At 41.4% G+C, this 27,113-nt stretch overlaps 1 protein-coding gene across 1 annotated transcript in view; it reads right to left on the reverse strand.

Moving 5' to 3' along the window:
* The window catches only part of adgra1b (adhesion G protein-coupled receptor A1b), a 195,270-nt gene that overhangs the window by 137,510 nt on the left and 30,647 nt on the right, over positions 1–27,113 (reverse strand). Inside the window, exons 3-6 of the mRNA XM_085478355.1 lie at positions 10,110–10,181; positions 7,762–7,833; positions 7,511–7,582; positions 7,012–7,175 (exon numbers count right to left, since the gene is read on the reverse strand). Coding sequence (XP_085334481.1) covers positions 7,012–7,175; positions 7,511–7,582; positions 7,762–7,833; positions 10,110–10,181 — 380 coding nt within the window. The remainder of the gene's footprint in view (positions 1–7,011; positions 7,176–7,510; positions 7,583–7,761; positions 7,834–10,109; positions 10,182–27,113) is intronic.

The raw sequence follows: 27,113 nt of genomic DNA on the forward strand, positions 1-27,113 counted from the left end.
AAATTGTAGATTTACACAAGGTCTCTTGGAGCCATTTCTAAACAACTGCAGATTGTCAATTGCAGGTAAGTGCTAGTTATTCAGATATGCCAAGATCTGGAAAATGACTAACTGAAGAGCCAAAAATAAAAATCGAGTTAGTATGATTCTAATCATCTTGAAAGTTTAAATTTGATCTTCAACCCAGGCCAATCTGTAGTGCTGATAGTGTTTCATTATGCGTTTTCTGTTCAGGTGTATTTTCACTGCACTGGCACTTTATTGGGATCATTTTCATGCTATATAATGAAACCATTGCCAATTAGACAATTTTCAGACTATACTGCATGATGCACCAAAATCTGATGGGACTTTTCCTAACTCCATCGGTTTAGACAACATCAACTGGCTAAAATGCAGCCATCACCCAGCTTCCACCATGTTTTACAGATGGCTTTAGACACTCAATATTGGACCGCTCTTCTTGACCTCCTCTCTAAAAAAGATCATGGCGCAGCTTAGTATGGCAAAGTTGCATCTAAACAATACACAAGAATTCTGGAACAATGTTCTTTGGTGCAGTGACACCAAGATGGAAATCTGTGGACATACTGCACAGCTCCACTTTTGGTGAAAAACCAAGTCATTGAGCCAATCATGAACTCCTCTGTGTACCAAAGTATTCTAGAGTCAAATGTGATGCCATCTGTCCCATATGGAAAAGATATATATACATTTTATAAAGTTTGTATCTGTATTGTGTGAAACTTGTATGAAAAGCATACAAGAGTGAAAGCAGATATAAGATCCCCTGAAAAATGATATAAATGAAACTTGTATGTTTTGGATACTTACTAAAACAATATATGAAAGTAATGAGAAAGTGGCCACTTTCATGAGTAAATCATATAAGCCTTATATGATTCACTATATGAAGTAGGCCACATCTTATGCAAGTCTTTTATGTTTTTACTATTTCTTTTCCATACGTCTGACAGCTAAAGCTTAACTGAAGCTGGCTCACTCAACAGGACAAAGATCCTGAGCACGGCAGTAGGTCTACAACAGAATGGCTCAAAAACAAAAGGGTCAATGTCTTGCTATGGTAAGGTCCAGACCTCAAATTCAACGCGATTGACATGCTGTAGTGGGATTTTACACTAGATTTTAATGTAGAAGTCACTTAAAATGTGAATGTCCAAGTCAAAGAGAGTGAGCGAGACAACAGAAGATTTAGCCGTTTTGTGTCAGTAGGAGTTGTGTCCTGGTTCAAGTCATTCAGAGCTCTTGCTGCTGCATCATTCAAATGCAAATTCAATTCATCAATTTAAGAAATCATCCATCCATCCATTTTCTTAACTGCTTATCCAATTCATGGTCGCGGAGGGGCCTGGAGCTTATCTCAACTGTCAGTCCATAAGAGGAGCGGTACACCCTGGACAGGCCACCAGTCCATAACAGGGCTATTTGAGCAATCGTTTTAATTTAGCAATTTTTAAAGTATAGACCAACCTCCATATCCCCCATTTGTTATGGATCATTGCCCCCCTAGAGGATTTATTTTCTTTATTGCTACATTTACTGTATTCATGCACAACTGAATTGGATTCAAATCCACATTAAAAATAAAACAAAATAAAACACGCAGATATTCTCAAACACGTACTGTCTGTTTGTATAGTCACTTCATTATCCCTTTCTCAAAGCAACTGGTTTTAAAAGAGGTGCATGACTGAACTTCAAAGACTTGTATGACAGACTATCTTGAGGTATATTTCATGATATTTTTGCATCATTAAATTATTGGAGTCACACCACAGGCTAAGAGAAGTAGTGCTGCACGTGAAACTCAGTTTAATGACATGATACCCGTGCAGTTGCACTACTGTGTCATCATGCAATAAAAACCGCTAAAGAAAGCAGGGTCTTGTTGGGCAGTGTATAACATGCTGTGTTAGTTTTGCACTTTATGTCTGGGCTGTTGTGCTCCTCCTACCAGGGTTAAAGAACCAGGAGTCCATCAAACAGACAGCCCTGACCCCAACACAGGAAGCACCTGATCTCCTAAGGAAGCCGCGTGCACTCTTCCGTTCCCCCTCATTTGCAGGCAGCACCCGACCTGTATCACCGGAGGGATGAGAGCTTGTTGCTGGAATGTATGGTATAAACATCTGCAAACCATCAGGCAGGAGCCGTTGGAGAGAGAAACAAATTTGTCCTCAGTGACAAATTTTCATAAAAACAATGAGGGGATAATCTCATTTTAAGCATACTTTTGATTCCATGTTTGAATTTTATTATATTCCAGGTCATCATCATTCTTGATAGCAAGAATGTGGTATCAGGTGCTGAGAGATAGTCAGGTACTTGGATGTACATTGCTGGAAAACATTCCTTTGCAAACTGTAGCCATATGAAAACAGCAATCATCAAATGACATTTAAAATATGACTCTCAGAGCACTACACAAGTTAATGGATAAGGTACTGTAAGATAGAGTTGTACTGTGGACAAGTGTATGGAGCCAAGCATGCCTGAGAGCAGGACTTTATCATTGTAATTCCATGATGGATGCTTTAGGGCCTAAAAGCAGTGCCTCCTGTCTTGCCACTGGATTCCACTCATGGCTCTTTGTCCACTGACTATGCAGAATTACTCTGTAATTGGTTTGGCTTGTTCTACGTAAATGAAAAACACATACAGTTAGGATTACATAGAATTTCTCCAGAATGTCTGCATTGCAGTGTCTGGATGCAACTGCAAAAATGCAAAGAGAGATATGTATTCTGCACATGGGCTACATTAGTTTTTTTTTCCTTCTGCAAACTATTTGACATCGTGCATACAGTGCATCCCAATGTAATGCCCCTTTGCATTATATATACACATACACACACAGACATACACCAGCACTAAACAATGATTTTTCTCATTCCAGTGCAATATCCCCTGTGCGAGCCAGATGTAAGGAGAAGAGGAGGATGATTCTATCACATATGAGATACAATTCCCCTGTGGACAGCAGCACGGAGCAGGGAGATAGAGGAATGGAGGGAAGACAGAGGGAGGCAGGGGGAGGTTGCCTGTCTGTAACCAGTCTTTCAGGAAAGAAAAAGAAAGCAAAGACTCGTGGATTTTTCTTCGCTGTTGCTAACAGCTTCCAGTCAGTAAAGAGAGCATTTTTATCTGCTTAAAGAACTCACTTTGATGCCCCCACTGCTGATAGACAACATATCTGTCCTAATCTTTTAGCCTTTAAACTCATATTTGGTCTTTAAAAGTCCACCGTGCATGCCAAAATGACTTTTCCACAAATTTAGCAAGCTCCCCAGACAAACTCTCCAACAGCATGCAGTGCAATCAGTTTTCTCTGTGTAGACATTTTTGCACTTTGCAGTTCCAGTTACACTATAGCCTTCAACCACTGGCTTCTACAGAGTGAATAGCAGGTTTTTCTGAAGGTCCTTTGGCATCAGCGTGTGAGTCAGGGAAAACAATAGAGCATTTATGATTATCTGAGGAAAAGAGAAACGAGCAAATCTTGGAGCTCCTTCCTCCTTTTAGGGATACCGACGCCGGATTTACAGATGAACGAGCGTTGCCTAACAGGCCAAAGACCACACAAAAACACCTTTATGAGACAATCTTTGCCTGCAATTTTCTGTCAAGCAAATTTGCACTAAATCACTGGCTCATGTTAAGCTTGTCAAACAGTTCACAGTAGGTGGAGAGATAACAGCGGAGGGGGAAACCTATCATCCAAATAGCTCTACTTAATCATGTTTTCATGGGTAAAACACTTGAAAATGCAGCTTTCATGACATTAGAGGTTCTTGTTATGAGAAGTCACCAAAAGCAAACCTGAAAATGTAAAGCTGTCAGACAGCCAAATTAAAAATATGATGACGATGTTAGTTTTTTTTCTCATTATCAGAATAAGCTGAAATTCTTATAAGACTGCCCTTATTATCTGAAAATCAACTAATTCTTATATATTGATATTTATTTATTCATTCAGTCATCACAGACTACACAGAATGTGCAATACAATTAATATAGGAACCACTGAACATGTGTATAGATGCCTGGCCTATGTTCTTATCATTAAAGCTACTTTCCAAGTAGAAAATGAAATAACAGCAACAAGAAACAGACAGCAGCAACAATATTATCACAAGGAACCCACCAAAATATATTTTAGCATTCTTCTAAAGACCAAAACCATTTTTATGTTGATGTCAACATCATTCCACAGTTTAACCCCAACAACTGAAATATGTCTTTGTTTAGTCTTTCGCTTTGCTTTTTTCCCCTCAAGTCGTATTTACTCTTCTGTAGTGAAAAGAAACTTTATACAAAGTTTGAGAGTAACTTTTTTCTTCAGATTTTGCTTTAAACATCGTTTAAAGTAAACCAAATTATTACATTTCATAATATGGGACTTTCGAAACAGTGGCTCAGTGACCTACATTGCTTTTTCTTTGTAACATATGCATCGTTTATGAAGACCCAATAAGACTAAAAGTGGACCTCAAATCAGAATAGCAGAGTGCAATCTGGATTGTAGAGGGTAAAGAAAATGTTACCTTTATTTGTGTAGCATTATTTAAGCAAACTTGTTTCACTTCAGTGTCTCCACATCTGTTTTGTTGCCCTTTCTGGTCTTTGTTTCACAGTGTGTGCAGGCAGACGTGGAAACGAGCGGGCAGGGGAGACCAGCAACACAGCAGTAGTCTGTCATCATGGCGATGGGCTCAACAGCATAGCATGGCCACTCAGAGTATTTACAATGCTTGAGTGAACGTTTGTAACCGCTTTGATTGCAGTGTACAGAACATTTCTGGTTGTAAATTTGAAGGTAGGAGGAGGTTTCTTTGGTGCTCCAGCGCCACATCCAAGTGCCCTTTGTTATGTGGTACAATGCACTTTTGTTCATTTGCAAATACTAAAAAGATATGATAACTCTCGTCCATAAAAAACTGAGCTATATGCTGTCACTGCTTTGTCTTTATAATTATCAACAATGAAATTGTGTCCCGCTGACAAAAATAATACGTTTCACACATTTTCTCCCTGTAAACATCTGTCAGACAGTCAATTACAAAACTCAGAGACCTGCTGGCTTTCATTCTGGCCTGAGACTGAAAAACTCATTTACGCCTGGGATGACAGGTGGACTCAATTAATTAAGAAATTAACAAAAGTGCTAATTAAATTGAGCATTATTTGGGGACTGTTGGATATCATTTTGCGGGGACAAATTCAGTGCTACAACTAATGTGGGAAACTGCTGACTCACAGTTTTATTTGCGTTAAATAAAATATTGCTGCACTCTCCAGTTACTTGGAAAATGAAGTACACTTAGAATTTATATAATATTTTGCTTCACTTTCTTAAGTTATGAAAAAATATGCAAAATTTTGAGTCACGTAGTACAACAATTTGACAATGTCAAGTGTTTGAATGAAACATCATAATCATACAGCCATAATTTGCAGTGTTATGTCACTTCGGCCATAAAACTTAACTTCACTGCAGATTCTTTGTCTCAGCATCTGTGTTCAATCTGCTAAAATATGCGTAAAGCTAGTAATAAAATAAATGTATGTGTGTTTAAATATAAATACCTTATTATTACTCTAAAGTGGTTCTATATTAATTTCTATTTTCATAACTTTATTCTTGGACTCAATAATAGTAGCTCCTTAAAAGTTCAAACTAATTCTTTTTTACCCTTTACTGCGCCGTAGTGTCCCATTAGCCTGCCCTCTGTCAGAAACAAGGCATTTAGATCTTTATTTCTTTTTTTTTTTTATATCTTTGTGGGGTTTTTTTTTAGTTCCTCTCACTGTAAAGTTGTAAATGTTTTAAGTCAACTTTTAGCCAAAGCTGTGTACATGAGATGGCCATATTAAAGACAAGCCATCATTTTTATCATAGATATCCAAGAGTAGAAAAAAAACTATACGAATTGGGGCAGAGTGAGGTGCTGCAAACAGAAATGACCACAAACCACATGGCGTTAATGTCTCAGCAGTTTTGAGCGTGTGACAATTCTGAGGTTCCAGCCACACAGGCCTAGAGACTGGTCAATGACCATCTGGGATCTGCCAGTACCAAGGGAAAAATGTCCATTCCCCAACTGGTTGGTGAGTGGTTTCTGGATGTTGACAGAAAAGATTGCTAAAAATAAAGTTCTAGCGAGTTGTTAGTGACCTCCAGTCTCCACTCAATCACAGATTAGCAAAAAATCTGTATTCCCAACCAGTTAAAAAAATACTTCCTTGTGGTTGCTTCGGTTCTGACAATCACAGGCTAACTTGTCTACAAACACTCGCTAGCTATTCTTGTGAAACTGTGAAAAGTGCAACACAAACTGGAAACATTGTGCCTAGTGGGGCAAACTTTCTCCATTTCCAACTTGCACCATACTTTCTCAGGTTTTACTACATCTTAGCCAGTAGTTTGTGAGTGTTTGCAGTCAAGTTGGCATCTTTCATGCAAACTACAGTCACCCACCACAAGCTGCCAGCAAATAAAACATTCACAGCGGGGATTTTGGTTTAGCATTCTCTTTGCAATCAGTTTCACCTAGTGACTTCCAGCAACCTCCAGGGACCACTGCAACCAGTCAGATAATGGCCAAATTTCCCTTGCAACCAGTTGTTGTCCATCCTTTCATCCATCCATCCATCTCTTCCACTTATCCTTATAAGGGTCATGAGAGGCTGAAGCCTATACCAGCTACCAGTGGCTGTATCATGTCAAATACATCATGAAAGAAACTGCGCAGTCTGTAGTCTGAGATTTTGGCTCACGGGGATTACTTGTAAATACAATTATCTCATTATGTGAAACTTTGGCCATGTTTAACATGACCTATATAAATAACAGGTTAGTGTTTAGTGTCATTTTATTTTGCAAGCTAAAAGCTTTCAACAGTCAAGTTCTTTTGTTCTAAATAGCCCCAACATTTAAACCAGTTTTAGGAGACAGTAAATGCCAGCCACCACCATTAGCTAAATCCTTACCACATTTGAGCTGTGGTTCGCGTAGGTTGCGAAACTCCAGGCCGTGGAGGTGGGTAGGGAAAACGCAGACCGTGTCATTGCCAATCTTTACGGAGTTGCTTTTAGCCCAGATGAGCAGCCACTTCAGCTGACAGTCACAGAACAAAGTCTCAGCGCTGAAGTGCCTGGTGAGAATACAGCATACTGTTACAACCCATGCGCCTGTATTTGGACTTTATTCATTTAACACGTATTTGATGTCATAACAGGAAAAACTGGTCTAGTTGCTGAGTGCATGTATTATGGTCACTCATTGGCAAGACTTCCAACCTACTGTGTGTGCTGCATAGCTATTATTAATGTCATTTTCTTCCTATGACAAGCCAAAATAACTGCAGTGAAAACAGCCAATAACTGACTTTTACCACTGCATCCATGCTCTAAACTACAACAAACAAGTGAAACGTAGAAAACTGAATGGATCAGGCCATTATACTGTACACTTGTATGTTTCTCTTACAGTACTCTGAGAGCAGCTAGGTGTGTGAAGAGTCCCATGGTCAGAGTGGAGAAGATGTTCCCAGATAAATTCCTGTTTGTGGGAAAAACACACAGAGAGAAACAGATCACTCCTCACATACAAAAAGGCTTTACTACTGGGGTTTTTTTCATACATTACTGAAGCCATATCAAACATATCCTCTACAGATTTGGTGAATACAAAGCATAAAGAGATGCAAGACATGTTTCCAATTTTAGGGGATTACTCACAATTTCGAGAGGTTACCCAGATCGAGAAACATTTCAGGGGAAAGGCAGCCAATCCTGTTGTTGGACAGATCCCTATATGAACAAAAAGGCAAAGAGAAAAATGCTTCTGTTCATATGGTGAATTTTGCTGATATTATTGTGCAGAACGAGTTGGAACAAGAGCTAACTGGAAAACAATATGTCTGTTTTCATGGCTGCTTGAACAGAGAAGTTAAACAGCTGTAAAGCCTATTCAACTTCCTGGAATATTTGTCCTGACCTTTTACTCGTCGCATAACCATTTTTGGCACACAGAGCACGAAATGCACAAACATGTGCAAACGCATTGGGCTTCCATGTGCGAGTGGCTGAGCGCTGTCGCGTCCGTGGCTCCGTGCCCTCACACTCTGTAATTAAAGAGCTGCTTTGCTGGAGCAGCTGTGGGAAAATAAGCAGAGCACTCGAATAATCACCAGTTGGGGAGCACTTAAATTAGCACTCCGCTGCACTCCGAGCCTTGCGCACACGCGCCCCGAATCAGCGCGGCTAACTCACTGTTTGCATCCCTGCCAGCCCAGATCCCACTAACTATCAGGCTGCAATCATGTCACTCACTCCCTAAGCCTATATGTAGAAAGGATGAGGGTAATCATTGAGAGAATTACCCAAAGAGAAGAAATCAACGAAAACCACAAACAAAGGAAAGCTAACCTTTAAAACTGCATTTGCTTTTTGAATATTTGCCTTCCAATTAAGTCTGTAAAACATTTGAAATGTTGCTGTAACTTTAACAGAAGCATAACTTTAATCGAAAATTGGAAAGAAGAATTCATTTGATGTAAGCATAGTGTCATTTTTAACTTAGTAAGGCAGTAACATTCAAAGTTTTTAAAATTGCTATGTAATTTTTATACACAGAACATTTACTTGCAGGCAATAAAATACACCCTGGTGACTATATATAGTCTTACTTACAGGCATTGTAAAAAGAAAATACTCCTTCTGACTAAGTACGCTCCATGATTCAGTTGCTTCAGTAGCAGTAACCACTTTTAGCAGCAACAATATGAAGTCATTCTGTTTGACTTTCAGTCTCTCACACTGTTGTGGAGGGAATTTTGGCCCACTCTTCATTAACAATGTTGCTTCAGTTTGCAGGCCATGATTTATGCATGCTTTCTTAAGGTCATGACACTGCGCGTCAAGGTTGAGGATGTATGGGTTCTGACCGGGCCATTGCAAAACCTTGAATCTTTGCTTTTTCAGCCATTCTGGTGTAGATTTGCTGGTGTGCAGTGCTTTAGCTGTCATGTAGATGACCTCACATTTGACTCCAGAAAACGTTGGTATTCAGAGGAATTTGTGGTCGACTCAAAGACTGTAAGGTGCCCGCCGAGGTCCTGTGGCTGCAAAACAAGCCCAAATCATCACCCCTCCACTACTGTGCTTGACATTTGGTATGTGGTGCTTGTGTTGATATGTACATTTGGTAAGTGGTACTGTGGTATCGCGGTTTGTGGCCAAAAATCTCCACTTTGGTCTTATCTGGCCAAACGACATTGTTCCAGAAGTCTTGTGGTTTGTTCAGATGCAACTTTGCAAACCTAAGTCGTGTTGTTATGTTCTTTTTTAAAGAGAAGACGCTACCTCATGCCAGCCCTTCCAAACAAGTCAGACTTGTTCAGTCCTTTTGAATGAATGAGTTTTAGCATATAGCATGCTAACTGAGGTAGAGTCTCAGATGTACTTGGAAATGGCCTGACGGGCAGTAACAACTGCTTCTTTCAGATCATTACTGATGTCCTTTCTCCTTGGCATTGTGTTAACACACCTTCAGCACACTGCATTTATACAGGTGCTCACACTTGCTGGTATGGAAGCAGTAAGGGTGTTATGTCATGTGTTGTTGATGATCTGAGGTTGCATTTTTCAGACCTGGTAAGGTCCTAAAACCAGACAGTGGCAATTAGCATGCCAGCAGAGTGCCGGGGCTCACAAGCTCAGTCAATCCCGTAATCCTCATCCTCATCTCAAGGGGTTGCAGTAGTCCAATTGAGAGTGTTCCAATGGCAGATACTGTTAGCAAACTGTAACTACACTATCCTGTGAAGCTGACTGCTTTCGGAGTCAGTTTGCTAACTTGCAGCTATTCTGTTCTTCCCATAACTCTGTGTCCTGAGTTAGCTTTGCTCAGGCACAGAAGGTTTGTGAATGTCTAAAACTGTACTGCAGGCCTTTTGCCTAAGTTAAACACTTCAGTCCACTCTTCAACTCTGTACTTTAAAACACTCTTTCTCGTTGTCTCTAAAGCCAAAGGACTCTCCCCGCGTCCCCTGGAGAAGGCTATTACAAGGCTTCATCATACTTACAGTCTCCTCAGTGCTAGCAGACCACGGAAAGCCCCAGGCTCCACTGTACTTATCAAATTATTCTTCAGGTCCCTGGAGAAAAGAGACACAGAAAAAGAGTCAGATAGGAGTCTATCTCTCTATCTATCTATCTATGGATGTTTAGGGATTATTTCTGAGATTCAATTTGCTTGGTTTAAAGAAATCTGACCATATAGGCCAGCACCATCCTGCAAAACATGTTTCTTTCACAATGTGCACACAGCAGAGTCCAGTTCACCTTATAATAGCGTGCTTGCAGTTTGAACTGAAGCAAAGAATTGTGTTTTTTAAGCTTTCAAGAAGAACTAAACAGCCAAGGAATTTAAAATGGGAAAAAAAAACAAAATTAAATATTTGCGCTATTTGTAAATTTCTATTAGATTTACTATTTTACATTGACATCTAATTGAGACAGTATTTGTGGGTTAACTAGCACCTGTTAGCTGGATGACACAGACAATTTCCTGCATGCTGGAGACCCAGACCACATCCAGCCAAGAGACAAAAACACACATGTTGCGGTTACAGCCAAGGACTTCTAATCCACCCCCTCTGCCTACCCCAAAACCTCGGACGATGCTAAAATTGGATTCCAGAAAAATCTCCTCTCCGGTTTTCTCAGATGGCCAAAGAAAACTTCCTGAAATTGTGTCCCTGGTTTCCTTTGACTCTGAACTGTATGTCCAGTGTGATGAGAATGAGATGAAGGGTAGTGCCTTTTTCCAAATGTGAGCAACAACAAAGCTCAACTAAAACTTTAGCAAAATATCTGTCAGGTCAACTCAGGGTCAGCCAGAAGAAACAAAATAAAACCAAAAGGACACAATAATCATCCCAAAGTGAAAATAGAATTAACGCTTCAGCTCTTCTATTTGATATATGGGACAGTTTTTGAGCAAAAAGCTCAGAATGGATTTGCAAGATTTATAGGAGCCATTCAATAATGCAGATTTCCCCTTAGAGGTTGAAGGCGTTGATGGCTATATCCCTACTGTTGGTGGACTTCAAAGAAAACCTTTGGTTGTGGCTGTTTTACAGTAACTGGTGTTAATTCAGTTGATTTAAAGCATTAGTTAGTCATACTGATACAAGCCATCATTAGCAGCAGAAAAATGAGTCTCGTTTAGGGTTAATGATCTGTGTCTTGTTGTTTGGTCCATGCTAAAAAACACTCCCACACACAAACCACACACACACACGCCTGGTCTGTACTCGTAAGACTTTGTAACAAGCTCTCCAAGCGGACTTTCATCCAAACTATGTGTTATATGCAAAAATATATGCTCTTCATCATATATGAGTGATCATGTCACATGTCATCATCTGAGCATGCCAGTTTTGTATGCCTCTTACTCACTAATGAGACTTTGTATGGACATCCTCCAGGATTTGTTATTCACACAGGAAGGGGCTACCACGCTCTAGGAAGAATACTGAAGTTCCTTTCCTGACTGACTAACCTCCTAGTCCAACAGGGTCAGCCAACGGCTAGCTCTCATCTCCGCTCTCATCCAAAGTTATCTTTGATTATGTATGATAGTCTACAAAAGAGCTGGTGCAGGCCTGAGGTCAAAAGGTCATCCACTGCGCCTGTAGCACCTCCTTTTATCCCGAACAGTCATGTAGCTCACTGCTCTACTGCCTCTGAATTTGCTGAACGTTCAAAATGTTCCACCTTATCGACTGAGTGCCCTACCAAAGGGCAGAGATCACTGCTGTGTGTGTGAGTCTACACACAGTAAATGTGTTGCTTTGCAAGTGTTATTGGAAAATGTCAAATCCCACAAAGCACCTCACAAAGCAGGTTTGGAGTGGAGGAAGATTTCATGAGAGAAACCCCTTATAATGGTAAATGGCCTGCATTTGTATAGCGCTTTTCTAGTCCATAGGACCCCAAAGCGCTTTACACTACATTCAGTCATTCACCCATTTACACACACATTCACACACTGGCGATAGCAAGCTACATTGTAGCCACAGCTGCCCTGGGGCGCGCTGACAGAGGCGAGGCTGCCGGACACAGGCGCCACTGGGCCCTCTGACCACCACCAGTAGGCAAACACGGGGTTAGTATCTTGCCCAAGGATATTTGGCATGCAGCCAGGATGCAGCCTGGGATCGAACCACCGACCTTCTGATTAGTGGCTGACCTGCTCTGCCACCTGAGCTACAGCCACCCAATAATCCCAACACTGATTAAATATAGAATAGAATAGAATAGAATTCAACTTTATTGTCATTGCACATGCACAGGTACAGGGCAACGAAATGCAGTTTGCATCCATCCAGAAGTGCTTTAGTGATATAGATATATTACAATATATATTAGCAATAATATAGATATGTGAGTATATTACAGAAATGGGTCTATTATGGTATGTTATAATGTACACGGTATGAAGTATGTTGTGAATATTCTATAACTATAAGTATGTACAGGCTGTAGTGAGTACAAGCTATGTACAGGATATGAACAGGATATAAATATGAAAAACTATACAGAATATGAAATAAATAACTTTACAGAATCTGAGATATACAGCTATACAGAAATGGGAACTATGCAAGTTGTAAACAGTTGTAGGATTAAAGATTATCGTATGTACAGAATGATTATTTACACAGAGCTATACAGTAGTGCAGTTAAGATAAGTGAGGGTGTAGATAGTTTCTACAGAGGCTATATAAAGTGCTAGTGGTTGTGAGTGGTGGTTCAGTCCATGTTATTATTGTGTTTGAGGGTACAGTTGTCCATTGTGGGTGTGTGTATGTTCAGTCCATGAGTTTAACGTGGGTCAGATGTCAGGAGGCAGAGTTCAGGAGTCTGACAGCTGTGGGGAAGAAGCTGTTCCGGTACCTGGTGGTCTTAGTCCGGAGGCTCCTGTGGCGCCTCCCAGAGGGCAGGAGGGTGAAGAGTCCATGTGATGGGTGACTGGGGTCTTTGATGATTTTCCCAGCCCTTTTCAGACACCGCTTCCTGTAGATGTCTTTTATGGCAGGAAGTGGTGCTCCGGCGATGCGCTGGGCAGTTTTCACGACCCTCTGCAACGCCTTCCGGTCCGAGGCAGAGCAGTTCCCGTACCAGACTGTTATACAGTTGGTCAGGATGCTCTCGATGGTGAACGATAGAAGTTCACCAGGATGTCTGAGGACAGGTGGTTCTTCCTCAGAGTCCTCAAGAAGAAGAGGCGCTGGTGAGCCTTCTTGACCAGCTTGGAGCAGTTGGTCGTCCAGGTGAGATCCTCGGAGATGTGGACTCCCAGGAACTTGAAGCTGCTCACATGCTCCACAGCCGTCCCCTTAATGTGGATGGGTGGATGTGGGTCAGCATTCCTCCTGTAGTCCACGATGAGCTCCTTGGTCTTCTCGGTGTTAAGCAGCAGGTTGTTTCTGTCGCACCACTCAGCCAGACGATCCACCTCCTCCCTGTAGGCGGCCTCATCGTTGTCACTGATGAGGCCAATCACCGTGGTGTCATCTGCAAACTTAATGATGGTGTTGGAACCATCAGCAGGTCTGCAGTCGTGGGTGAAGAGGGAGTAGAGGAAAGGGCTCATCACACAGCCTTGTGGTACACCGGTGTTCATTGTGATGGTAGATGAGCAGCGGTTATCCAGCCGGACATGTTGGGGGCGGTTGGTCAGGAAGTCCAGTAACCATTTGCAGATGAGGGAACTGATGCCCAGGTCTGTCAGTTTCCTGATGAGTTGTGAGGGGTGGATTGTATTGAACGCTGAACTGAAGTCTATAAACAGCATTCTGGCGTAGGTGTTGTTGTTGTCCAGGTGTGAGAGGACAGAGTGCATTGCGATGGAGACTGCATCCTCTGTGCTCCTGTTCCGGCGGTATGCGAATTGGTGGGGGTCCAGGGTGGGGGGGAGACAGGATTTGAAGTGTGCTAGGACCAGTCACTCTAAGCACTTAGTGATGATGGGGGTGAGTGCTACTGGGCGGTAATCATTGAGGCAAGATGGGTTGGAGTTTTTGGGTATCGGGACGATGGAGGTGGATTTGAAGCAGGCCGGTACCACAGCGTGGGCCAAGGACAGATTGAATATGTCTGTGAGCACTCCTGCAAGCTCCCCAGAACACGCTCTGAGAACACGCCCGGGGATGCCATCAGGGCCTGCAGCCTTGTGGACATTGATCCTGCTCAGCACCGCTCCTACATCGGTGGGGGAGAGAGTCATAGGTTGGTGGTCTGGCGTCATGTCTGCTTTGGTTGTGGTTGTGGGGTTCCCTCGCTCAAAACGAGCATAAAAGTTGTTGAGCTCGTTGAGGAAGGAGACATCAGAGGATGCGGGGGAGGGTTTGGTGGTCCTGTAGTCTGTGATGGTCTGGAGTCCTTGCCACATGCGTCGGGGGTTGGAGTTGGAGAAGTGTTCTTCTACCTTCTTTTTGTAATGGTGTTTGGCTTTTTTGATGCCCTTCTTTAGATTAGCCCTGGCTGTACTGTAGGCGTGTGCATCTCCTGACCTAAAGGCAGTGTTGCGGGCCTTCAGGAGGAGACGAACATCCCGGTTCATCCAAGGCTTCTGGTTGGGGTACATGGTGATCCGTTTCTGGGTGGTGACACTGTCTGTGGTTTTGGAGATGTAATCCAGTACAGATGAGGCGTACTGGTCCAGGTCTGTGTGGGTGAACATATTCCAGTCTGTGTTTTTAAATCTGTCCTGGAGCACTGCGTCTGTCCCCTCTGGCCACACTTTAATTGTCCTCACAGCAGGTTTCACACGTTGGATGAGTGGTGAATACCTAGGTGTGAGGAACAGGGAGAGATGGTCCGATATACATAGTATCATATACCATCTTACCACAATAAATACTCTTATGCCACTGGATCGAATCTCACTGTAAAAACTGCATATTTCAGAGAGATATTTCTAATTCATAGTGTTAAACACAAAAATGCTCTTTAAATCATGCTTATATCAATTATATACTTCTGAGGGTAATCTTATTGCATTTGGATTCAGCTTGACAGCATTATGACTTTTCAAGTGTCTAATTTTCTAGTCCAGTGGTGCACTTTGGTCTTCTTATGGTATTGTCACTAAAACTAAATACAACATTACCACCTGCATAGTTTCTTAATTAACCTGGCATGGGTCAGTCATCACTTGATGATGTGGACTATGTAAAAGTTTTGCCTGTTCTCACCAGCTACCTAACTGGCTAATAGGTGCAAAATATTCCTGCTGTTATTTTAATGACCCATCAACTTACTGAATGAAATTACACTTGTTACCTCCACCAAGGAGGTAATGTTTTTAGTAGCATGTTTGTATGTCCGTCTGTGCGAGCATGTCATTATATGTAAACAGGATCCCTCAAAAAGTTTCAAATGAATTCTGATGAAATTTGACAAAAATGACAAAAAGCATTAAAACTTAGAAACTATGATTATTACAAGTGTGGTGTATATGGTCAACACATAGAAAGTACCATATAAAGATTAAAAATATCATGTCACATTTGACCTCTGACCTCTCCTTCAATGTCAGCAGGTTGATCTGATGGTCAACGTGATAATAATCCTACATAAAGCTTTATCAAAACTATGCTTCTTACTGCCATTGTTTGTACTGACAACATTTAGGAAATGATACTGGCATGTGTGCAAGTGGATGATGGATGACGGACATGGATGACTGTCATAAATGGTTACTACCTAGATATTCATTTTAGTCAGGATATAACACATTTTTATGATCGAGAGAAAATTATTTTGCTGACTCCTGTCTTGGACCCGAATTTGAGAACCAGTGTCATAAATTTTAAAAGTAAAAAAGAATTGCATTTAAATTTTAATTCTTTTAATTTAAATTAAAACAATTAGAGGCAGAGCCTTCAGTGTTTATGCCTTTATGATATAGCTTATAGCTAGGGCTGGATCAGGTGACCCTGACCCTTCCCTTAGGCTGCTGGGGGCTTCCCATGAGTAGGGATGGGTACCGGTATCGGTTCTGTCATAAACGGTAGTAACCAGACCGAAAAGCAGCGCACATTTCGGTGCTTTATTTCGGTGCTTTTTTTTCCTGAGCTGTGATACACTTTAGATTCTAGCCAATCATTTTACATTTCCGAGGATAGTAGGCGGGTCCAGGTACGTACGTTCTGTTAGAGCAGAGCTACAGATTAAAAATGCCCAAGGCGAAGCGGTCAAAAGTCTGGCTGTACTTCACAGCGAAATATGCAAACTCAGCAGCCTGCAACAAGTGCTTTAAGCTGATACTGTGATACTGTCAAAGGAGGTAACACCTGGAATCCAATGAAACACCTGGCGACGCATAGCGTTTTTTTTAAAAGCCCAGAAATGCGCCGTATTTGATAGCTTGCTGCGAGACCTCACACCGTGCACATCTACTGCGGGTGGGTTGCCTGTTATCGGACCCGGAGTTAGCAACATCCCCCAAAAACCCGAAGAGGAGAGTCCTGGCCCCTAGCCCTGCCAGTGTAGCAGAAATGATGAGGATGATGATGCAGCAGCAGCCGTTCTTCTCTGGGTCAGTAGCTTAATGTTGTTCGTGTGTAATTTACGTTGAGTAGGCTAACCACGTTATTACATTAATGCGTGTAAGGTGAACTAGCAAACATCATCATAGCTACATGCGGCTGTCTTCTTGTTTGATGGCAGATACTCCCTTCACCCTTGCCAAAAAGGCTAAAATGACCAAAGAAAAAGTGGAAAACAGTTAAACATGAGAGGTTTTTGGACAAAGTTTGTGTTTTTTCTATTGTTTAAGCACTGCTTCCAGCCAAGAGTGATACCATATATGCCCCATAGCTGCAGAAAAGGCTAACATTGTTATCTTTTTACAAAAAAACAGCTAAACATGAGTGTTCTCCATTCTTTAAGCACCGGTTTGAGCACCGTTTAAGCACGGGCACTGTTTCAAAAGTACCGGTTTGGCACCGGTATCGGATAAAACCTAAACGATACCCATCCCTACCCATGAGTATTTCTTCTTCACTCACCTCTTTTCACTCTCTTTGTCTTTATCCATGACTCTCCACTTAATTATTAGTTATTATTCATCTCTGGCTCTCTTTCACAATGTTTCTTTTGTCCTGTTTTCTTCCCCTCAGGCCCAACTGGGAGTTTTTCCTTTCCACTGTTGCCAAGTGCTTGTTCACTGGAGTTCATTTGATTTTGGGGGTTTTCCTTCTACTATTGCAGGGTCTTTACCTTATAATCTAAAGCACCTTGAGGCAAATCACTGTTGCTGTGATTTGAGTTGAATAAAGTACAGAAAACAACCAATTGGCTGATTTGTAATTACACATTTCCTACAGTAGGTACTCATGTGTCTGAACTTCCTCTGGATATTAAGAGAATAATTGTCCTGTTATGATGTTGTAGTCCTGGTTTCACAGACCATGCCAGCTGTGGCCCTGTTTGTGTTAGTGGTTTCCTGTATACAGTCACGTTTAAAGCCATAGATGACAATACAGGCAAAACCTTTTAAGGTCACCAGGCCTGAGATAACAAATATCTGCAAATAAATGTTATAAATTATGATTCTGTGTCATTAACTGGCTCAGGACGGGTGGAGTCTGCTACATAATGCAACAGAATGGATGCCAAAAGTCAGAACAATCAGAGGAAGTTATGTGAAATTGAGTTTTGCATCCTTTTCTGTGATTAACAGCCTGACATAATGTCCTCATTCATCATAGTGTAAAGCTTGAAGGATTTGTAGTTGTTGGTTAAGGACCCTGAAAAAATGCAATAATGTCTTCTACCCTGTTTTTAGCATTCCTAATTTTGCCAAGGTAATTTCCCTGCTACAAGCTTTGAGACCCCTGCTGAGTTTACTGTCACTTACATCACTGGTTCCCAGCGGCTTGATTTACATTCGCTCTCAGTCATTATAGTAAAGTCGACACATCGAAGAGCTTAAGTTTCATTCAAGGTTATTTTCCATCCATCTATTCTCTTAGCTGCTTATCCTGTTTAGGGCTTAGGGGTTTAGGAGTTGGAGGGGAAAAAATCAACACACACTGGAGGGGGGAACAACTAAGCTGTAGTGCCTCTTCACCTCACTGTGCAATACCTTTTGTGCAATACTTTTGTAAATAGTCAACGGTGCAATAGACTCAATACTTGAAATGTGCAATTCACTTGTATTTTTATTTTTATTCCTATTTATTCTATTTATCCCCTTCGTATATTTTATTTATATTGTCTCTGTATTATATATATATATATATATATATATATATATATATATATATATATATATATATATATATATATATATATATATATATATATGTGTGTGTGTGTGTGTGTGTGTGTGTGTGTGTGTGTGTGTGTGTGTGTATTATATATATATATATATAATATTCTGTAACTCTGTAACTTCTGTCGGTGCTGTGCTTTTTTGGAAATCGCATTTCCCAGAGGAACCCACCCGAGGGATTAATAAAGTTCTATCTAATCTAATCTAATCTAATCTAATCTGAATGAAGGTACCCCAGATTTATCACCAAAATAAAGCATTTGTTTCTCACCAAGGCTCAGTCACGTAGGCCCAGAGAACTGGTTAAAGATCGCCTGGCAACTACTGGCAACTACGGAAAAATGAGTATTCCACAACTGGGTGCAAGTGGTTGCTAGAAATTGGTGGCCGTCACTATGAAATTGCTAAAGCTCCAGTCATGCAGATGCAATGACCTATCAGTGACTGCCTGGCCACGGTTTTGCAAAGCAAACCACAAATGTAGAGATTTCACATTCAAAATACATAACCAATGCTGAAAAAGTTGGGACACTGTGTAAAATGTAAATTAAAAAGAGAATGCAGTTATTTGACAATATCATAAACACATATTTCATTCAAAGAAGAAAACATCTCAAATCTTTAAACTGAGAAAAAGAGACATTTAAAAAAAGAACTATTAGCTCGTCTTCAGTTTGATGGCAGCAACATGTTTACCACGGTGTAGCATCCCCTCTTCTGTTAACAACACTCCATTAACATCTGAGATTTAATGAGAGCAGCCACTCGACTTTTGGAAGACAAATACTGCCCGACGGTTGCCTAATATAGGATTAAAGCTTCTCAGCAGTCCAGGATGTTCTTTGTCATAGTTCTCATTTCATGATGTGCCAAATGCTTTCAGTTGCTGAAAGCTCTGGACTCAAGGTAGGCCAGTTTTACCCTGAAGTCTTGATGAACCGCTGCACCCTGTCAGAGTATATTATCTGTTTTTCAGTCAACTTGAATAAATAAGGAAATGATTTATCTGTTAAATTAATGTATTACCTCATTTTCTTTAGTACTGGGCTGAACACAAGTAGTTTCTTTTCATTGCATCTTAAAATCAAATAAAACTTATTTGTACCTTTTAGAGCTAATATTTAGTCCAATACAATGTTTACTAGACTTTACATGTAGGGAAAAATATGGACTTGTGTACAGCTCCAGAGCTTTATGGAGGAATTATAAGCTCTGCATGTAATATTCAGGTCAGTCCAACTTAGGATCTCCCTGCAGGATTCAAACATTTTTCTAAAATAATTGTACCTAAGCCTGGTAATAAATTTATATATATATTTTTTAATCTGATTGAAAAGAAACGTTCTTTGTCATTGTCTCATCTGTGCCAAATATTCCATGTCATTTGTGACTTAGATTAGGAGGTGAACTTGTTTCTTTTCTGTCTCTGATAGTGGAAAAACTACTCCAGCACACAGCAAGAACCAACACTCAGACCTTTTTTTCTTTTTTGACAAAGTCAAGCCATATGTTTGTAACCCATCCAAGATCCACTCACAGTGAGGCAACTTTGGCCAGCAACTCACCAGTTAGGAAACCTTCATTAACTTCCATAATTCTGTAAAACTAGCTGTGAGGCAAGTGACCAGCAGCAGAGACCTGTTCAAACGGGCACCATGAACATAAAGAAAATGTGTACAAGCATAATGAGAAACCACACAAAATACAGCTAATACAATTATAATAACTTATATTGTAAACTCAGTAAAATCTACATTATGGCTGTAATGTAGAAAGGAAAATATCTCACACTGGTTTAATCTACATATTAGTGTATACTGACAAAAAAAGCTCCACACTTCCTGCGTAAACAGTTGCAGTTTTTCAGCAAATGCTTTCTAAGGAAGAAAAGAGATTATGCCACCTCAGGCTCTAAGCTCTGAATCTAAAGTAACAGGACACAGTGGCGGCATATAACAGCAAAGTGGAGAAAATGTGAAAAAAAGGAGTAGCTTCAGCACATTAAATATACTTATAGAATATATTTAAGGGGAAATCGAATATAAGTGGTGAGTCTGATAGTAGCCCGACTCAAATAAAAGCCCACTTCTCTCTTCAGCTGAGGTAAACAAAAGCTCTGGCCACTATTGAGTATTTATGACGCGTGCACACACACACACACACACACACACACACACACACACACACACACACACAAAGACACACAAACAAATGATAACTACCTTTGGGAGACTTGCCCCACATAGCCGCTGTAGATACAGCTGGAGTAGCTCAAATGAGACGAGTGTTTAAACAATAACCATTTTCTACTCCCCTCCTGCCTGTTTGAGTAGCAGTAGCGACCCTAAGTTTAAACTCCACCATTTGTGGTTAACGTTTGAAAAGCTACTGAAGTGCTTCCCAATTAATTTAAACTGGACTGTATATGTTAGGCAGCTCAGGTTCTCCTGACGCGCGTGATCCCGAGGAGAGCAGCCTGTTTGCAATGTGACGCTAATGGGTGGATTCCTCCACGAATCCAAATGATTACCGCACCGCACTGTTACATTAATAAAGAAGCGTGCACAGGCATTCAGTCGCTGTGATAAATCTCCACATGCAGAACACACCACACACATGCTCCAGACACAATACTGCCTTCTCTTTAAAAGCAAGCCCTATTTAATCATGCGTAGTTCCAATAAATAAATCTCAGTGTTGATTGAATTATCAGAGCGCCATCAGTTTCACTGAAAGTCAAATTCTACTTGAAGTACATAAGCAAATAAAACTGCAGCCTCCTATGGCTACTCGGGCACTCGTCCAAATGGAAAGTGATGCCGCATGACGTATTCGATTGTGTGCACAGTTAATGAAATGAGACCACAAGGTGCTTTCATTAACTGAACTTGCATCGTATTTCTCAGTGGCGCGGTATTGTCTCAGCATTTGTGAATCCGAGGCCATCTTGGTTTTAGAGAACAGAAGACTAATATTCAGAATAGTGACAATACAAAGATACTGCACTTCCACACATAATGCTGCAGGCAAGACTGGATGGGGTAGAGTTAAAAATGGTTTAATGGTTTAACTAACAGTGCACCAACTTGGATAACTCTATAACCTTTTCATCGATTTTATTCCAAAAAATGAAATAAATAAATAAACAACTGTTCAAAGGATTTCAAAATGCTGTGCACACTGTATTTTAGTGATTCCCAAACGTTCAAGCAGATTTTTTTTCTTTCACTTATCTTCACTTAGTAATAGAAGTCTCAGCTGTACAGTCCAGTGGTCTTAGGATAATGAGAACACTGCATTTTGACTGCTTCCTACTAAAACTCATTTTCACCATTCAAATCAGTCTGCCATCAGCTACAATATCTTGCAGAAAAATAAAGGCCTCATTGCTCAACCAAAACAGAAAGAGCATCCCAGTTTTGTTGATCACTCTCCCCATGTAGCTACAGTGGTGGCCAGTGGAACGACCAGAGTAACGCTGCCGTCACACTAGGGGAAAGTATTGACACCATGTATAATTAACTTACAAGTTTGTTGCCTTTGAAATGGTTGCTTTGTGTGTCATGTTAGTGTGAGTGAATAAGTGTGCCAAGCAATAAAACGGCAATAAGACGGGGTCAGTCTGCTATCAGTTTGTGACTGAATGGGGCCACATTAACAATTACATGCAACCTGTTTATGAATAAATGTTGCCATATGAAGCAAATCTAGTGTGTATACATACACAGAAATTACTTACATTCAGAGTCCAGCCAGATCCTCATAGATCTGGAACTGAAATGCCTCCACAAACAGTGATGCAGTAGCTGCATCAACACATCGGACTACAAACACGCACATTACCACTTCCGGAAGACGATCAAAGCAGCCAAACGTGAGTACAGGGACAGGGTGGAGCAACAGTTTGACAACCCTCGGAGTATGTGGCAGGGACTAAACACGATCGCAGACTTTAGAGGGAAAACCAGCACACCGCAGACCACGGCCTCTCTGTGTGAGGATCTAAACGTATTCTACGCTAGATTCGACACAGCGAACACCATGAGACCGGACAGTGTGTGCACCGCGGATGACGTCAGTGCGCACACTGTGTCTGAGGAGGATGTGCGGAGGTGCTTCAGGAAGGTGAAAGCGCGCAAAGCTACAGGTCCGGACGGGATTCCCGGCCGCGTCCTCAAGTCATGCGCGGCTCAGCTGGCTGGAGTGTTCACACACATCTTCAACCTTTCCCTCTCTCTGTCTGTAGTCCCAGCCTGCTTCAAAATGGCCACCATCGTCCCTGTACCCAAATCCTCCACCATCTCCTCATTGAACGACTGGCGACCTGTAGCCCTGACCCCCATCGTAAGCAAATGCTTCGAGAAGCTGGTCAGGGACTTCATCTGCTCTGCACTACCCGACTCACTGGACCCTCTACAGTTCACATACCGCCACAACAGGTCCACTGATGATGCCATAGCCCTGACACTACACACTGCCCTGTCACACCTGGAGAAGAGAGACACGTATGTGAGAATGCTGTTTGTAGATTACAGCTCAGCATTCAATACCATCGTTCCCTCGAAGCTGGACAGGATACTGCAGGATCTAGGACTGAGCAGCTCCCTCTGCAGCTGGATCCTTAGCTTCCTGTCTGACAGACGCCAAGTGGTCAGACTGGGCAGCATCACCTCATCCCCCATCACACTGAACACTGGTGCTCCACAGGGGTGTGTACTGAGCCCTCTCCTGTACTCACTCTACACCTACGACTGCACAGCCACTAACAACTCCAACATCATTGTGAAGTTTGCGGACGACACTACAGTGGTGGGTCTTATCACCAACGGTGATGAGACGGCTTACAGGGAGGAGGTCAGCGCCCTGACCCACTGGTGTCAAGACAACCATCTCACCCTCAACGTCGCAAAGACAAAGGAGTTGATAGTGGACTTCCGGAGGTGCAGAGAAGTACACACCCCCATCACCATCAACGGCGCTGCTGTGGAGAGAGTGAGCAGCTTCCGGTTCCTTGGTGTACATCTGGCTGAGGATCTTACGTGGTCAGTACACACAAACAAAACAGTGAAGAAGGCGCAGCAGCGCCTCTTCTTTCTCAGGAGACTGAAAAGATTCGGCATGAGCCCCCGCATCCTCAGGACCTTCTATCACTGTGCCATTGAGAGCATCCTCACTGGATGCATCACCACCTGGTATGGCAACAGCACCGCCTACAACTGCAAAGCTCTCCAGCGAGTAGTGCGGTGCTCTGAACGGATAATTGGAGGTGAGCTTCCCTCCCTCCAAGACATCTACAGGAAGCGGTGCCTGAGGAAAGCGGGGAGGATCATCAAGGACTCCAGTCACCCCAGCCATAAACTGTTCAGACTACTTCCATCAGGAAGGAGGTTCTGCAGCATCCGGTCCCGTACCAGCAGACTGAGAGACAGCTTTTTCCATCAGGCCATCAGACTGCTGAACACGTCATAGACACCTCAGCTTCACTACTGGAACTTCAACATTATGCACTACATACTGTACAGTAACGCCACTGTTTTGCACATGTCTCAACTCTGTATATTTTTATATATTTTATTTATTGTTTACTCTATTTAATTTGTAAAATATGTACACACACACACACACACACACACACGCACGCACGCACGCGCACACACACACACACACACACACACACACACACACACACACACACACACGTAGAAAAATATTTAGTATACACATCCAGAAATGCATATACTATTATATATTGTACATATATTTATTAGTTTCAGATGTAGCCATTCTTGTATTTTGCTTGTTTACATTATTGTATTTTGCACAACTCTGTTGCTTGTGAAGCTCGCACACAAGAATTTCACTCACATGTGCTGTACCAATGTACCTGCACATGTGATGTGACAATAAAAGTGATTTGATTTGATTTGATTTGCAGGATGGCAGTTTAACTGCAAAGTCACATAGGTGTCCAGAAACCTCGGTTTAATATAGCAATAAAACATTACAACCATTCGAGTTCTGTCTTGCACAGTGATGTGTCGCAGGCGAATTGCGCTCGTCAGTGCTGATAGGGACTGCGTTCAGTTTGTGGTACTGCAAATATTTGGAGACCGGTTGCATCCCACCAGGTGATTTGTGTAACTGTCTTGCAATTGAAAGTGGTCATGCAGAGGTTAAGTGTGTTACACGTTCATCATCTCGGCGATCAGTTGTTTGCTGCAGCTGCTAGCAGAAAGTCACCCAATCTGAAAAAATTCAGTGCATTCTCTCTGCAACCAGTGTTTTTTATTCAAGTCTCAAGGAGGTTGCTGTCCTATTTTTATCCTAGTGTGACTGAACCATAACTGTAGAAAACTCCCCACTGTCAGAGTAGGTAAACAAAGTGATGATAGAGGCTGACAGGTAACAAAAGAGGAGTTTCCTTAACTAAGAAAGAACTCTGAGAACTGAGAGGGTATAAAAGACTAGATATTCAGTTGGTATTATTTCTCTTAGATCAGTAATAAACTAAAACTGGCTGCTTGTTAAGGTGATTCCAACTGGTTTTGTATTGGTGGAGCAGTAGTTAGTACTCTTGCCTTACTGCAAGAAGGTTCTGGGGCGTTTCTGTGTTTTCATCTCCTCCCTGTGCCTGGATGGGTTTTTCCAGGCATTCTGGCTTCCTTTAAAAGTCCAAAGATGTTTGGTCAATTAGTGACTCTAAATTGTAGATGTGAATGATTGTCTGTCTCTCTGTGGTAAACCTGTGGAGATGGACCTGCCTCCTGTCCTATGGCAGCTGGGTTATGCTTAAGCATCCCTATGACCTTGAATTTAATATGCAGTTAAGAAAATGGATCTATGGACTTGAACATATCTTAGCAACTGTTGGATGAATTGCCACATAAAAACCAAATTCATGGTTTCCAGAGGATTGTCGCCACTTACCCTTTTTTTTTTTAGCAAATTAAAAAATATCAGATAAAAAAAATTATACTGTTTCTTTTACCTTTTCTATCTACATCCCGCCTTCAGAGTCACCCTCTCCTCCCTTATATGGCTGTGTAAAAATATCCACCTCAGATCAAATCACACACTCAAGCGTGTGTTTAAAAAAATAACAAATTTCTGATATAATTTCGATGACAATTTTGTGGATTACGCTTATTTTTTTGTGATGTTGTAATCTGAGAGGAGAAGATAGCAACATCTAGCCTCAAATGAGTCCAGTCTGAGTGTTACGACAAATTGTGTGGTGGCATTGTATCAATGCAGGGACACCAAGTATCAACATTTTATAGAAACACTTTAGAAATACTATGAACAAGAGGACTCCTCTCATGCAACATCATCCTGACATAAAGTTACCCGAGCAAACTTTTGTTTAATTGGCTGTTAGACAGATTGTGTAAGGTCGCCAACATGTTGCCATCAGTCTTTGTCAGTGAGTCCAGTTCGAGAGGACTCAACTCAAAGAACATGAAGATTGCTGAACGCAAATGTAATAGTTATACAGAAATATAACTATTTCTGTATAACTATTACATTAATAGTTATATTTCTGTGAATTTCGGTGTATGCAGACAACAACAGAGGTGTGATTTTCAACTATTTATGTAACCGACCCCATTCAGTTGCAAAACTTTGCATGTTGCAAAATAACAAAAAATTGCAATAATTGTGGGTACTGAACTGTGTCAATATGTACCCTGCCTTTCCCCTTATCTCAACCAGACTAGGCTCCAGCCTTCCCTAAACCTAAACCTGGATGAAAGGCTGTCCCCATGAAAACTCTAACTGGCTCTGTCATTAACTTGACTAAATGCTAAACTACAGTATATTGGCACCAGACCTGATTGTAATGTGGATGGTGTTTATTAAAACCATTTATTCACATGTTAAATATTCATGGGTGAGTTTGCAGGTGCTTTGAGGGAAGGCCTGGTCACATCCACTGAATTATAACAAACACTCACTGAGACAGATAACCACCTATTGAATTGTAAATAAATGCGTGTTGAAAGCTTACTGAGAAGGGGAAAAAGGCAGACAGTCAGACAGTTCAGTCCAATTAAACAGAGTGAATGTGTATGCATTGTGACAGGCTTCTAGCTACCGTTGCCAGAGCTTAAAACGGTGGACTTCCCTGTGTGTGTTTGCATTATAAAATATTACATACAGTAGGCACCACAGCACCTGTGGGCACAAATTAATTATTCAACCTTCTTATTCGAATTATTCAAACAGTAACCGTAGACCCATGTAAATCTAAAAATAATCTGTATGAACTGCGAATATATTTGTTTTTGGGGGGAAAAGTTTAATATTTCTCAAGCACTGATGGAGTGCAGGCTCCTTCCTAGCTGTTAGGTGAGGCTGTGTGCAGGCAGGAATAGGACCCAAGGTGCAGACTCCGGAGACAGACGTGAACTCAAAAAAGGCTTTAATTTAATACTCAAAATATAACAAAACTAAAAAAAACTCAAAACAAACTTAAACTAGAGAAATGACAGAACACACAGCTAAGAAAATGGTAGATCACGACACAGACACAGAGAAACACAGGGCTTAAATACACAGAGGGAGTAATCAGGGAATGAATAACAGGAGGGAAATACAGCTGGGGCAAATCAGAACTGACGAGACAAAAGGAAGCGTAAACTGAACACACTAAGACAGAGACCTTCAAAGTAAAACAGGAAACACATAACATAGACTCACATGCAGGCACTACAGAGGGAACAGAGACGTGGGACCA

The sequence above is a fragment of the Copadichromis virginalis genome, linkage group LG13 (assembly GCF_057382275.1).
Source record: "Copadichromis virginalis isolate Kocher_CV1m ecotype Utaka linkage group LG13, C_Virginalis_male_GT1.1, whole genome shotgun sequence".
Lineage (NCBI taxonomy): Eukaryota > Metazoa > Chordata > Actinopteri > Cichliformes > Cichlidae > Copadichromis > Copadichromis virginalis.